We start from the raw sequence: 14253 nt of genomic DNA, 5'->3' as shown, positions 1-14253 counted from the left end.
TGCATCCGGAGAAGTATCAGCTTGTCATTACGGAGCATTTCCTTACTAAAAGGGTGGTCAAACATTGTAACAGGCTTTTTGGAGGGATGATGGATGATCCAAGCCTGTCAATACTGTTGGACAGTGCCCTTAGCAGCACGCCTTAGCTTTTGGTCAGCCCTTAAGCAATCCAGCAGTTGGACTAGGTGATTATTATAGGTCCTTTCTAACTCAAATATTTTATTCTGGTTTTATTGTTTTCTATTCTAAATAGTTTTGATATAACTTGAAATGAAGTTCGAAAGTTTTCATTTCTGTAATGAGAAATAAAGAATGTAAAGAAAGACTAAATAAATAAGTAATAGTACATGTTTTCATTTTTTGAAAAAAATGAACCTTTTTTTAAGTGCTCTGCATATTCTGTAAAGGAACCACAGACAATCAAAGGAACAATGAAATGTGTTCTAAATATGTTTATTTTTCCTTTAACAGGGTGCAGAAATGTTCTGAAATTAACCAAATGAACCCTCACAATTTAGCCATGGTGTTTTCCTCATGCTTATTTCAAACTAAAGGCCAAACTAGTGAAGAAGTCAATGTAATCGAAGATCTAATTAAAAATTATGTGCAACTTTTTCATGTAGGTATTTTTCTATGTATCCTAACTGCTCAGATGTTATGGATTCAAATATATAAAAATCTGCTTTAAAATGGTCTTCCTGCGAATTCAACAATCTGAGGATTTACAGAGTTTTGAACTCTAATTCAGTGGATGTGTTACTTGGCCTGCTTTAAATTTTATTTCCCAGTTAGTTTATCCTGTGTAGGAAAGACTGTTTATGGAACGCTGTTAGTTACTGTTTTCCAAAATGATGCTCATTCTCCTTGCCATCAAAAGCTTACTAAATTTAAGAAAATTTTATGATTATGACTATTAAAAATAATGTTTACAATTAAAATTTATGGGCCTGATCAGAACTGAAGCGTGGAAGGACTTTATGTTCTTAGTCTCTGTGACTAAGATTAGTCTCTTAGTCACAGAGACTAAGAGCTGTGATTACAATTTGTTTTTGTTCCTTAGGCCCAGAATTGATGTTAAATCCAATTGGATAGAAAAGCTACAACTAGCAGCAATTCATATTGGCCATTTTGATTTGGAGTTGACTGTCCCACTATAACATTGTTTTGCAGTTTTTAATTGATTCATCTCTGTTTCAATATATATTCCATGAAGTCTATAATACTGAGTCCCACCAATGAAGAGCTGTTTCTGATTGTTAGAATATTTTGCATACCTGCTTTTGTGAGAACATGATTGACAGAATTGGCAATTGTTACAGTAATTATGATTAATCACTCCAAAATTATGTATTTTTACAGGTAAATGAAGACCAAGTCAAACAAATGGACATAGAGAACAGTTTTATTACAAGGTGGAAAGACACTCAGGTAAGTGTCCAGTTAGGCCTGAATAAAGGGAATGAGACCTTAACATCTCTGTACTTAGGTGTGAGTGCTTCTCTGTTCATCACTGAGACAGCATCACCCCAGGTACTGCACAGTTGCTGTCATGCTTGAACTAGGTGCAAGATAAAGTGGCTCAGCTCATGGTCTTGCTCAACCACCCTCATCAGTTCTCCACAGCAGTTTTCCACAGGCTTCCAGTTACAGTTAAAACTAATGATGTGGTGCAATTGAGTGATGTATCAGCAGGATTGTAATCATATGAGTGTCACGGGTAATTGGCGACTTAGGCCTTAAGCAGCAATAATTAAGAATTGTAAAAAATCTTTACATTTAACAAATGATAGTCTGACTTTATTGCATCAAAATCCGTGCATATATGTGGGAAAATCAGTGATGTAGACATTTAATCCTTTGGAATATATAGGTTGCCACAGTACTATTATCTCTGGTGATGCAGAATGTTCAGAGAACAACTGAACTGAATTTCTGCTGAATTGCTCAAAGTTCACATGTCTGAAATGTCACTGAAGTTCTGTTCCAGGTGGCACTTCATTAGTCGCCTTTCATTTTCTGTCCACCATATACTTACGCCAGCTGTTGCAGTAATTTACATCACATTTTCTCTTCATACAGTTGTTTATATGAGCCCAGTGGAAATCATGTGTCAGTTTCATTCTTATTTCCAACCTTTTTCTGTAATATCATCTGAAAAGCAAATTTTATAACTAAATGAGCTTTTTTGAGTCTGTGCCACTATAATTAAGCAGCTTTCTTCAAAGTAGCTTTGTAATGTTTTTCCTCAGAAATGTTTCCATTCGTTTTCTGTTCTCAAAGGCTAAACTAACTTAAAAGTTGCTGTTTTTCAGGATGTTAATGTTCTTTAAAATTCAGCACTGCCAATTATTTTTCTGTGGGAATGTAATCTTAGCTTCCAGAAATTGGTCAAAATGTGTATCCCAAACCTCAACTGCTTGTGTGTGTGTGTGTGTGTGTGTGTGTATGTATATATATATATATATGTGTTTCTATATACTTTTCTTAACCTGTTCCTGTGTTTGTAGTGATATATAAATAAGTAGCATCACTATCAGTGCCATTCTCAAAAATGAAGACACAAGTTGTTATCTTAGTGTTAATTTGATTATTGATTATTTATATTTGCCTGTTAATAGTATGGTACACCTTCTGATAGGTCTCTGTTTCTGCCTTTTCTTCCTATGCTCTGATCATCACTTATTTTTAGGAAACATTTTTTGGCACTGGATTGAGATGAATTGCAATCTTGTGAAGATGCTTATGACTATACTAAAAGGGAATTAGAGCAGACAAAATGTGAGACATTTTTATCTTTAGAAAAATAAAGTAATTTCTCATCCATGAAGATAATTTTATTGCCTTAGATGAGCAAACCTAGTTAAAATGGAAAATATTACATCCCTTCTCATAAATCATACGTTTCCCCACGGTCATAAAATGTTGGATTTACTGCCTTTCTAATTTCTTTCTGAGTTTTATGTTGTTAGACATTCTTAAATAACATTTGTTAGTATTGAGTATATGAGACTATTATGTGTCATAAATTTGCTTTATCTGATTATTCCACATTAGCATTGTGTACAAAATCTAGCCTTCACTCCAACAAATCTGAAGAGCTGCATTTAACAGAGGTTGATATCAAGAGCATTTGTTTTAATTCCTTCTTTAATTAGGTCATGACAAGTTTTCATTGTGATTAAGAATCATACAGTATTTGTAGTAATGAATTTTTATTTTCTTGGTATGGACATATGGCTATGTGGCTGAAATAGCCTGTTATCTGTAGTTTTTCATCTCACTTTTTAACTAAGTCATTTTGGGGTTATAGTCCTTTTCCATTATTTTAAATTCTATTAATCTGTTTTGATTCTGAAGTTTTGAGGCTGACTAACCTCCAAATCACAGTTAGGCTTCTGGCAGTTTCAGATATTGAGATACACTCATGTCTTTGACTTTGTAGTCTTAAATGTAAATTTAAAATTTCCACTTATGCCATGTCACCCTTAGTTTTCTTGCTCTTGAATGTATGTTTGTAAGTTAATGGTAATTTTGTTTGATATGATTCTGTTGGATTTAATAATTATTTATTTATTATTATATGGTTTGGATTTTTCTCCTGAATCAGTGAATAAGTATTTTTTTCCTTATACTAGTTAAATAATTATACTTTATTTATTTAAAAATGGTAATTTTTAACAATTGATTTTTTAAAAAAATTCTTTCTTTTTAGGTTTCCCAGGCTGGAGATTTGCTTATTGAAGTTTATGTGGAAAGAAAGGAGCCAGACTGTAGTATAATAATCAGGGTTAGTGTATAAAAATGATACAGTGATTTTATGAAGCTCTTTTTCTTGGAGTTTATCAGGTTTTTTTTAATACTTGTTTTTGTATAAGTACACAATGAAGGTATGAATTTACGTTTACCAGTATTCTTTTAAATATTTGTTTTAGAATTTGCTGTGTTGCATAAATGATGTAGACTGATTCTTATGAATTTTTGCATTTTTAAGAAAAATTTCAAGAAAAATGGTACAATTTTTAAGCAGAGATGTCCTGCTTTAGTTTTACTGTAGTATACAACAGTGTGAATTCTCCCAACTCCACATGTGCAACATGAGCATGAACAAGTACACAATGAATGTTGGTTTTATTTGATAGTTCAGGCCATCAAAATGACATTCCTCCTTTCTTTTTCTCAGTGGCTTTCTTCTTTCTTTGAGTGTTAAACCAAAACATGTTCATAACTATAATAGATTTTTGAGGTTTCTATTTCATAGAAACCACACTTGCATCTCCATGTAATAGTGTTCTGGGGCTTTTTTGTTACACATCTCTTGTTTTGTTTCCTTTTTAGTTCTGTTCAACATATGACTCTCAGTTTTGTTTGTACACATATATAGAGTTTGTGGTATACACAGACATATGCACACAAAACATGCTTTTTAAAATAGGAATAAAAATGGGAATATGTGCTGCTAAGATTAAAATAAAATGGTGCTTTTTCAATATTTATCTTCCCATACCCAAGAAAATATATCAAAGTTGGGGTTTTTTTCCCCAAATTTTTCTGGGTTAGAGAAAAGGAATTTATAGCTACCAAGTTAACGGTCATCTTAAAAATATAACCTAATCTCATGGAACAAAATAAGGAAAGCCTGCTGGAATCTGATAGATACTTTATGGGTTTCCAGCTCATATATTTACTGCTTTTTTTTTTTTTTCCCTTAGGGCAATTGCAAGGAGGAAAACTTTGAAAAAATATATCAGAGATCGGTAGTTAAAATGTATTATAAACTGACTCATTTTGTATTACAGGTATCACCTTTGATGGAAGCCGAGGAATTAACTAATGATGTTTTAGGAATCAAAAACATTGTTCCTAGCAAAGATGATATCTGGGCTGTTTTTGAAGTACTTGAAAATGGAGAATTAGGTTAGTGATACTAAAATTTATGCATGTCAATTAGCTGTTATTATTTTAATTTTTCAATACTTCATATCACCAAAAGCTTAGTTAAAGACTTTATGGAAACAAAAAAATAGCCTTCATACCAATGTTTTACGTTTGGTTGTTGTGGCATCTGCATGACTTCTTTCTTCACTTTGCCAGAAATGATGTGTTGAATTGTAAATTGCTTATAAATTAGGGGCTAAGAAGATGTTCTTTATATTACAGTGCTTCTCAGTTCATTAATCATAAGCTATAGAAAACTAGGTCTTACCAATAAGTCTTAGAGGAAAAGCCTATTTTCATAAGAATGTCAGCACTTGATTTTATAAGCACTTGATTTTATAAGCTTTTCAAAAAATTAAGTGAGAAAATACTTCATACTTAGGAGAAAGAATCTTCTCTATTTTGTTTATTCAAATATTTAATGTACCTAGGTGAAAAAAGGAGGCATAAAGTGTGTAATTCTATGTACACTTTAAAGTGTGTTTTGGCAAGTGCCATTAGGGTGCATCTAGCAGAATCTTGAAAAATTTGGTTGAAATATGGTTCTGCTGCCTGCAAAAGCAAATGTCACATGGCCACAATATTAGTGAATGGTAAAGATGTTTTAACATTGGGAATACTTTATAAATGCTGGAGCATGTTTAAAATGCTGAAGAATTTTATTGTTAGAGGTTCCTAGAATAACATAAAGTAATAGGAATTTTTAAAATTAAAACATATTTTGATGAATATTCCTTAAGGTAATCTTGGGGAATTTTTGAAGAATATATGAGGACAGAAATATGCAACATCTATTGGAATTTTCTAGTAAGTTGCTGCCTTTAACTATTCTCATGTTACAGAAGACTGTGGACTTGTTTATTTCTATAGTGAAAATACCTATTTTCAAGTAAAAAAAAAAAGAAAAAGAAAGTGGACAAAATAAGATTATTGAGTATTATTCTAATATGTTTTGATTAGTTTTGTTGTACTTGATTTTCAGATGTGTTTACAATAATTCCGTCAGTTTTATTAATATTATTTATGTACTCAGTCTTGAGCCTGGCAGTATAAAAAACTAGAATGGAAGTATATCCTCCCTTTCAACTTAAAATAAATTATCCTGAGCCCTCTTCACATCTTACATCTTACAGGTGATGCTGTACTGAGTTGTAATACAGTGTTCATTTCTAATTTCATAGATGTGAGTGACAACTGAAAAAGAATGCTAACATCTTTAAAACACCTTTAGAAGAGTCCTGATAATTCCTACAAGTGCAGTACAAATCACATTTCTTTGGACTAAATAATTTGAAAAAAAATTGAATTTTATTTTCCTAAACTTGATATATGATACTTACAGGAATGTAGAAACTAAACTAGATATGGCCAAGAGAACATAAAAGTAGATAAACAGATAGACCCCACAACAGCTTCTTGTGGTATTTAGGTGCAACAACTAATATTTTAATGGGGTTTCAAAATGATATCTGAGCTAATGACTATGGAAGGCAAACAAAATTAAGCTAAGAATGAGACACTACAGGCCCTACATAGCACAATAAATATGGGCAAGACATTTGAATGTACCCTACTGAAAGAGGAGTTTCCAACACAAAGTGGAAATGGCACACCAGTGTTTTAAATCCAAAACAACCAACCAAAAAGTAAACCAAATTAAGTCCTAATTCATTCTCTGACTCCTGTTAGTAAAGGACTGTGTTGATGAAATATCTTCTTCATGGATCCCTTTGCGGAAGAATCAGTGCACGAGGACAAGTGAATTATTGTTTCAAAATAAAAATAATGTTGTGGTAAAGAGACACTCAGGTAGACTGCTGTGATCCTATGGCTGAAACTAACAGGTTTGCAGAGGGTGGGACCACAGAGAAAATTAGTTCTATAAAGTCTTTGGTTCAAATGTGACACCCTAGAACTAAAAGACTACTTGAGTCTTCGCTACTGCAAGTTGATTCTGTTACTGTCATTTGACAAACACCATCTGAGGCATTTACAAATTAGTCAAGATTCTGACACATATTGACGGAAAGAAGTTTGCATATTTGTTTCAAATGTACATCAGTAATCACAGTATCTTTCTGATAAAAATTAATTTTCTTCTTTTTTACTGCTGTGGTCTGCTACCTGTCCAGCGCGTGGTGATATTCTGCTTGTTGTACTCAACCCTGACTTTTTTTTTACTCTTTAAATTTTTATTTTACATTTTAATATATAGTGTCAGGAAAACAACCCCTGAGAAAGCAAGAAAATTATAATCATATTTTCCAGAAAGTAATTTTCTACTTAAAGTTAATGTTGTTTAAGGTGAAAATGACTGGTTTAGGATATTTACTAGCATATGATGACCTAAATGAAAAAAAGGGTAATTGAATGTATGTGTTGACTGCTTGCCATCAAAATACTGGAATTGCAATATTAAAAAAATCAGCTAAATTATTTGCATATAGAAAAGTTGCAATAATTGATGATTTTATCAAACCTAATGCAGAATATTTAATACCATATGCTTTTACAAAATAGGGTGTATATAATTTTTTTAATAATATGTGATTGATGGATAGTTTGTAAATGAGGTGTGTTGCCAAAAAAATAGCTAATGGTTTTCAGCATGATGATTTATGTACCATGTAATCCATGATGACAGATGGTCTTAAATGTAACTATAAATAAAACAGTAGTTGTTTACTGTGGGAGTGCTGGTATTCTAGGAAGATGTGGTGATTTTCCAGTCTCCTGCCTTTGATTTGCAGTGTTCTTCTCCTTAAAGTGGATTTTCTCTCTTGTACAAAGGCATCAAGTGTTTAAGCTTTATCACATGAGAGTCCACAGCTACCCAAAAATTTAGAAGTTTGACCATTTAAAACAAAAGGGCCAGAGGAAGTGGTGTTAATAAAGTAGGGCTGGAGCTGCTCTCTACAGAATGGTATTCTTGTCAGGCTGCTTTGATGTCATGTCTAAATAATAAAATATTTATATGGGTGGTATCAAAGCTCTACAGGTAGTGTAGATTTTTTTGCATCCTGAAATAGCAGTGATTTTTTCTGTCACTTAAGTGTATTATTTGTGGCTGCTGCTTTCTGAGGCTCTAGTGTTCAGGTGTTCTAAAAAATATGTTCTGCTAGACTGTAGTGCTAGAGAGTCCCAAAGCAGCTGTTGACATTTCATATTCATCTACCATAGCAAGAATGAAAAATGAGATTATGGCTGCATACTTTGCCCTTCAGTACTCAAGGGACATGGCTAGACCGTGACCCAACATGACAGTGTCACAGAGCTGTGACTTTTCAGGAGCCGTACCCAGCTCTTCTAAAGGACTGACCCACATAAATTGATATGCAAATGGAACACAGATATTTTGGAAAAATCTCTCTTTGGAGATAAAATGACATTTAAACCCACAAAGCCATTGATAAGGCTTTTGAGAGTTGCAGCAGGTACTTGCTGCTGAGCAGGTGAAAGCCTTCAGGGATGTGACTGTGTCTTTCCCCACTCACATCAGTGTTGGATTAGGCTGTGCTGTTCATGTGACACTCAGATTTCTGCTGGATCTGGTAATGCAGATTTAGGGACTATTTGCAAGATCTTTTCTGACTTCATTTGGTAGGTGGACTGGGGTTTGTATGGAGTACTGTCTGGGCTTTCTTATCACTGCAGTTTTTAAATTCTGTGTAGGTCTCAGAGTTTCTCTTCTAGGGTGGATGATGCCTATCAAAAAATGTGTGTTTGAGCATTCGGAGTTTTGGAGTGCACACATACAGTCTAGGCATGCCTTCAGTGGTAGTTTAATCATGCTGCACTTTTTGTACAAGATTGAAATACACAGGTGCAAGTTTGGATATTCCCTAACCACAGCAACAGGGAAAAGACCTAGTAAAACCACATACTTTCTCCTCTAGTAAAAAGAATCTAATGAAGCTGGGAGTCTGTTTCAGTCTGCTTTGATCAATAACAGACAGTATAATCCATACCAGTTGGAGGCATTTTTTTCACTATGATCACTCCAAATTCTTTGGTCCTTTGATTGCAGAGAATTGGTATCTATGATGTTTCATTTTTGTATTGAGTATAGGTCAGTAAGCACAGTATAGCTGAAGGCCTCAGTTCTGTTTGATCATATTTAGGCATGCCTTGTAATATGTCTTAACTTTTGCATTTAGTTTGAAAGCAGTGCTTTAGTGTCTTTACATTAAAAATGTAACAATACAAAGGAGTCACTGAACATTTGGCTATGACTTGTTTAATTTTATATTTATTACCTGTGCAAACATTGCCAGCAAAGCATTGTCAATGAAGTGCCTAATTGTACTATTTTGAAAGCAGTATTTTTCTTCTTTAGCTCAAAGTCAATGAGACCTTGTTGTGTATGTAACAAATACAAATGTAAAGCAAATGTAACTTCTGAGGGCCTCCAATATTGTTGGGTTTTCTCTTTTATTTTAATTCTAGTTTTTTGTGTTTTGTTTCTTTGGCATTTTTCAGAACGTCCTCTGCATTATACAGAAAATGTACTAGAACAAGTTCTTCACTGGAGTTCACTATCAGAGCCTGGCACTGCATATCTAATAATAAAGAGATTTCTAACAGCAGACATAGTGAATCTCTACAGTGGTATGTAATTTTTTTTTTTTTTAACTTAGATATTTTACATAAAAATATGAGGATAGGAAATGTTCTCAGTGGAGCAAAGTGTCCCAGAACAACTGAATTACTGCTACTTCATAACAGTTACAGATTTACAGAGGGTTGTGGTGACTCCCTATGAAAACAGATTATGGATGTTTGATTCTACAAACTGTAAGCTCTCTTATTGAAATATAAAACTGTACAGAAATTCTGCAGTCAGTTCACACTTTGTGAACTTCTGCTGTGAAGCTTGAAATTGCTCCTATCTAAGACTTATTATTTGACTTTATTTATATAACTATGGTATACTAATAGAAATTACTATTATCTAATTTGATGCCTTCAAACTACAAAATTAATTTCACAGAATCATGGAATCTTCTGAGTTGGAAGGGACTCAGAAGGATCATCAAAGTCCATCTCCTCTCTTTACACAGGACAGCCCCAGGAATAACATCATGTGCCTGTGAGCATTGTCCAAACACTTCTTGAACTCAGCCTGGTGCTGTGACCACTTCCCTGGGGAGTCTTTTCCACTGCCTACCCACCCTCTGGGGGAAGCTTTCCTGATATCCAGCCTAAACTTCCCTTATACGACTTCAGACCATTCTGTTATCCTGACACTGGTCACCTCCAAGAAAAGATCAATGTTTGCCCCTCTGCCTCCCCTCACAAGGAAGTTTTTGACTGCAATGAGGTCTCCTCTCAGTCTCCTCCAGGCTGAACAGACGAAGTGCCCTCAGCCACTCCTTATACTTGCAGGCTTCTCCTCAAGGCCTTTCACCATCTTTGTTGCCCTCCTTTGAACACTCTCTAATAGTTTCATAGCCTTCTTACACTGTGGTGCACAAAACTGCACACAGTATTCATGGTGACTCCCTCCAGTGTGGAGCAGAGCAGGAAAATCCCCACCCTTGCCTGGCTGGCCATGTTGTGCTGATGCACCCCAGGACAGGGATGTCCCTCCTGGCTGCCAGGGCACTGCTGATTATTGTTCAACTTGTTGTGGACCAGGACCCCCAGGTCCCTTTCCATATCACTGCTTCCCATCATCTCATTCCCCAGTCTGTCCGTACAGCCAGGGTTGGCCCATCCCAGGTGACATACTGATTTGCATGACATACTCAAGCAACTGAATAATTGGGAGAGTATGTGGCCTTTAAAAGGGAGCTGACACTTAAAACATAGATCAAGTATATAGTGAAAATATATGGTTTACACATTACCCCAGTCTTTTTTTTTTTTTTTTTTTTTTTTTTTTTTTTTTTTCCCCACATAATACCTGGCTTTAAGTATCCTGTGTAATATGTATTATCTGCTTTGCAAGAAGTGGAGGTTTAGGAGTTCAAAAATTACACCCTGTTTTCAAGCAGTTAAAATCCTGGAAGGCAACAAAAATGGCGAAAGGCCTTGAGGAGAAGCCCTCAAGTATAAGGAGTGGCTGAGGTCACTTGGTGTGTTCAGCCTGGAGGAGCTAGCATTGTATAATGTGTGATGGTAACACATGATGCTTGGTTTAACGTTCATCTTTTTTTATTTAATGACTCATTCAAATATATCTATCTTTTCCTCTCTTTCTCATACTTGGAAATGTTAATATTTCCATTCCCTATTTCTTGTTTTGATATCAAGAAGTAAAATTTATACTTTTGTGCTTATTCTTCTGAAAGTAATGGCCTTCTCCCACCGTGCTTTATTCCTGTAAAAGCATATTTCACAAATGTGGATGAACCGGAACAAGTGTTCTGTTCATGACTTTTATGGTTGGATTTCACTGTCAGTAAATGTGTGATAGCAGATCATGAATGGAGAGAAATGGCCTACTTCATTAAAAGCTTGATATATGAACTCCTGTCACCTCACTATGTATGTGTTGAGATATAATCGGAAAAAGGAATGGGTCATGAGGATTGAGTGAATCACTGCTCTGTGCAACACATTAGGCTAGTGTCAATTTACAAAATATAGTAAAGGAGAGATTGCCGCTATTTGCACTCCTTCCTGTCTCCTAGATTTGTTCTCCCAGCCTATCACAGTAATTGTTTGCATCAGTTCCATTCAGTTTGATCTTTTGATCAAACTGGTTTTTGATTGTTTCCATTTATTGATGTTTTTATGTTTGTTACAAAATAATTAAAACCTTTTAAAATAAATTATACTGGTTTTCTCAGTAGTTTGAAAAGAAAATTCTGCCATGTTGTGGACTTACAGTGTTGATGACTCCAAACTCCACATGGAGGAGTAATCTTGTGAATCCATCGCTACATAGTGTCAGAATGAGAATATATTCAGAACAAAATCATTGGGGAAGGGATGTTCCTAGCGTTTAGGGTTCAAGGCACTTACGGTTGTGGTGGGGCTCTCCATCTCGAATAGCACAAGAAATAACTGCTAGCTTGAAGGAAGAAAGGGGGACCTCAATCTTTTCTGTCTCACACTCTGTATGTGGATAACTCCTTGTCATGGAATAATAGGGCTGAGGCCAGATGTCCGACAACTATGATTTGAAGTATGCTTTTTAATAGTGGATTCAGCCCATATAAATGGGCAACTGGGTGAATGGATGTCTTACTATGCAGTAAAATTAATAGGACTGTGATCATATAGTGTTTATAATTTAATTCCATGAATATTCCTTGCTTCCCTGATTTATGTAATAATGTTAAAGACTAATTATTATATTCCTTACTTTTTTTTTTCTGTTAATATTACCTGAGAGATTTTAATTCTCAGCACTTTTCTCTTTTTCCTTCCTGAGTGTATAATGTTGTTTGAAATACTGTTGGTTCAATAGTGAGGCTAAGGAACAGCTCTTTCAGCCTCATTTCATTTTGGCAAATTATCATGTCTTTGCTGTCAGTGCAACTTTTCCCATATTCCTTATACTTAATACATTCCTAATTTTGATAGTTATTCCCATCTTGTCCATTTTAAACTACTTTCTCATGTTCTGCAACTGAGATGAGCTCAGTTGTTTAGAGCAGGGTGCTAATAACACCAAAGTTGTGGGTTCGATCCCCGTGTGCGGCTTTCACCTGAGAGTTGGACTCTATGATCCTGGTGGGTCCCTTCCCACTCAGACTATTCTGTGATTCTATGATCCAAACCTTGTACTGAGGTCTAGATGTATGTTTTCTCTTGTGTAAAAACCAACTTTCCTTTTCAAGGAAAAAATAATTTATATGTTTCAGCAAACTTGTGGTGCATTTTCTGCTTTATTCCAGCTCTTTAGTTACTCATTCCTGACAATTTATTCCATAGCTTTTCATGCTTGTTGTAGGAGCATTCTTTCAAGTGCTGTTCAGTAGGACAAGGTGTGCACCGTATTTTGGTATAAGAGATACTCAGGACAGTTTAATTCTATTTCAAGACCCTTATTTTTCTTGTTATCTAAAAATTTCTCGCATTAAAGTTTTATTTGTTAGAAAAACAAATATTATTTATTTGTTAAATTTACTATAAAGTCTGTGTGTATAGGTCCTTGAAATTTTTCCAGTGCAGTGTTGTATAATTTGAGAGGTAAGTATTGATTTCTGAGAACAGAGGCTTTAATTCAGAGATATCCTTTGAAATGCAAGCTTCTAAACCATAGGTGGATCAATCCTGCGTGGATTAAGTGTACCTACTTCCTAGTTGCTAAGTTCTAGCAAGTTTAGCTTGTTTTGTAAAGTTTGTATCTGAAAATTACATTCTGATTAAGACACATCCCTATTGTTTTAAGTTTATGTAATGAAATGCTAGCTTCTAAAGTATATGGTATATCATCACTTTAGAGAATTATTTTTCTCCTCCTTCAGGCTATATCTTTGTAAGTATCAAGTGTTTGACAGATTTGCTGTCATAGGAATGCTGTGAAATTTAGGAGTTTTTGTCATGTCACAAGCTGTGTGCTGAAATTTAAAATCTTCCAGCTTGGTACAAATGCGGAAGTATCCTGCTACTCTCATTAAGTACTCTGCTACTCTCATTTTGTATAGTTTTTTTAAAAAACGGAGAAAAAAAGAAAAAAAAAGTGCTTGTGATTGTGTACATAAGGATTCATCTTCTTTTCTGAACTTGAAATAAATATTCTTATTGACAAAGAGAGAATACATCTGTGTTTTTTAAACTGTACATGTGTATTTGCACTTATGACTGAAGACTTCTAAGTAATTTCTGATTTTAATTGTTGAAATGAATCTGGATTTTGATTTTTTTAAAAAATATTTTATTGTGTGCTGCTTCTTAATAATATAGTTTTGATATCAGATGCTCAAAGTCTGAGTGGAGTTTTAATGAAAAAGGCCAGTTGAGAACTTGGGTAAGGATGAGATTTTCATTACACCATATACCCCTTTTACATCAGAGTTTTATTTCTTATCCTGAAACTAATATAGTATAGAAGCTAGTGGTACCATTCTGTGACTCCTAAACAAGTTGGTTCAGTATTTCCTAAATAAATGAATGACTTAAAAGAAGTACTTACACTTAGCTAAAAATAATAGGTGGTGAAAGCCAACATATGGCATAAGTAATAGGCTTGTAGTGTTTGGGGATAAGGGAATTATTAGCCCTGTTAATCAGGCTCCCTCTTTAAGGTGAAATGGTGTTCAGTGGAGGAGAAGGCTACATCTGTCTACCTCCTCTCTTCTCATATCCACAGTTTGCTTCCGGCACTATTTACCTCAGGGAGAAAAGAATACCTCAGAATTCTAC

At 34.6% G+C, this 14253-nt stretch overlaps 1 protein-coding gene across 3 annotated transcripts in view; it reads left to right on the top strand.

Annotated features, from left to right (window-relative positions):
• The window catches only part of ARAP2 (ArfGAP with RhoGAP domain, ankyrin repeat and PH domain 2), a 118190-nt gene that overhangs the window by 87490 nt on the left and 16447 nt on the right, over nt 1–14253 (top strand). For all 3 annotated transcript variants that reach the window (XR_014590161.1, XM_083861816.1, XM_083861815.1), the window contains exons 23-27: nt 472–619; nt 1360–1428; nt 3713–3787; nt 4797–4914; nt 9415–9543. Coding sequence is in view for 2 of the 3 variants with exons in the window: in XM_083861816.1 (XP_083717942.1) it covers nt 472–619; nt 1360–1428; nt 3713–3787; nt 4797–4914; nt 9415–9543 (539 nt within the window). In the remaining variant the exon portion in view is untranslated. The remainder of the gene's footprint in view (nt 1–471; nt 620–1359; nt 1429–3712; nt 3788–4796; nt 4915–9414; nt 9544–14253) is intronic.

This window comes from Zosterops lateralis (assembly GCF_965231275.1).
Source record: "Zosterops lateralis genome assembly, chromosome: 5".
Classification (NCBI taxonomy): Eukaryota; Metazoa; Chordata; class Aves; order Passeriformes; family Zosteropidae; genus Zosterops; species Zosterops lateralis.
Note: the sequence above shows the minus strand (reverse complement) of the source record. Positions and strands in the feature narration are given on the sequence as shown.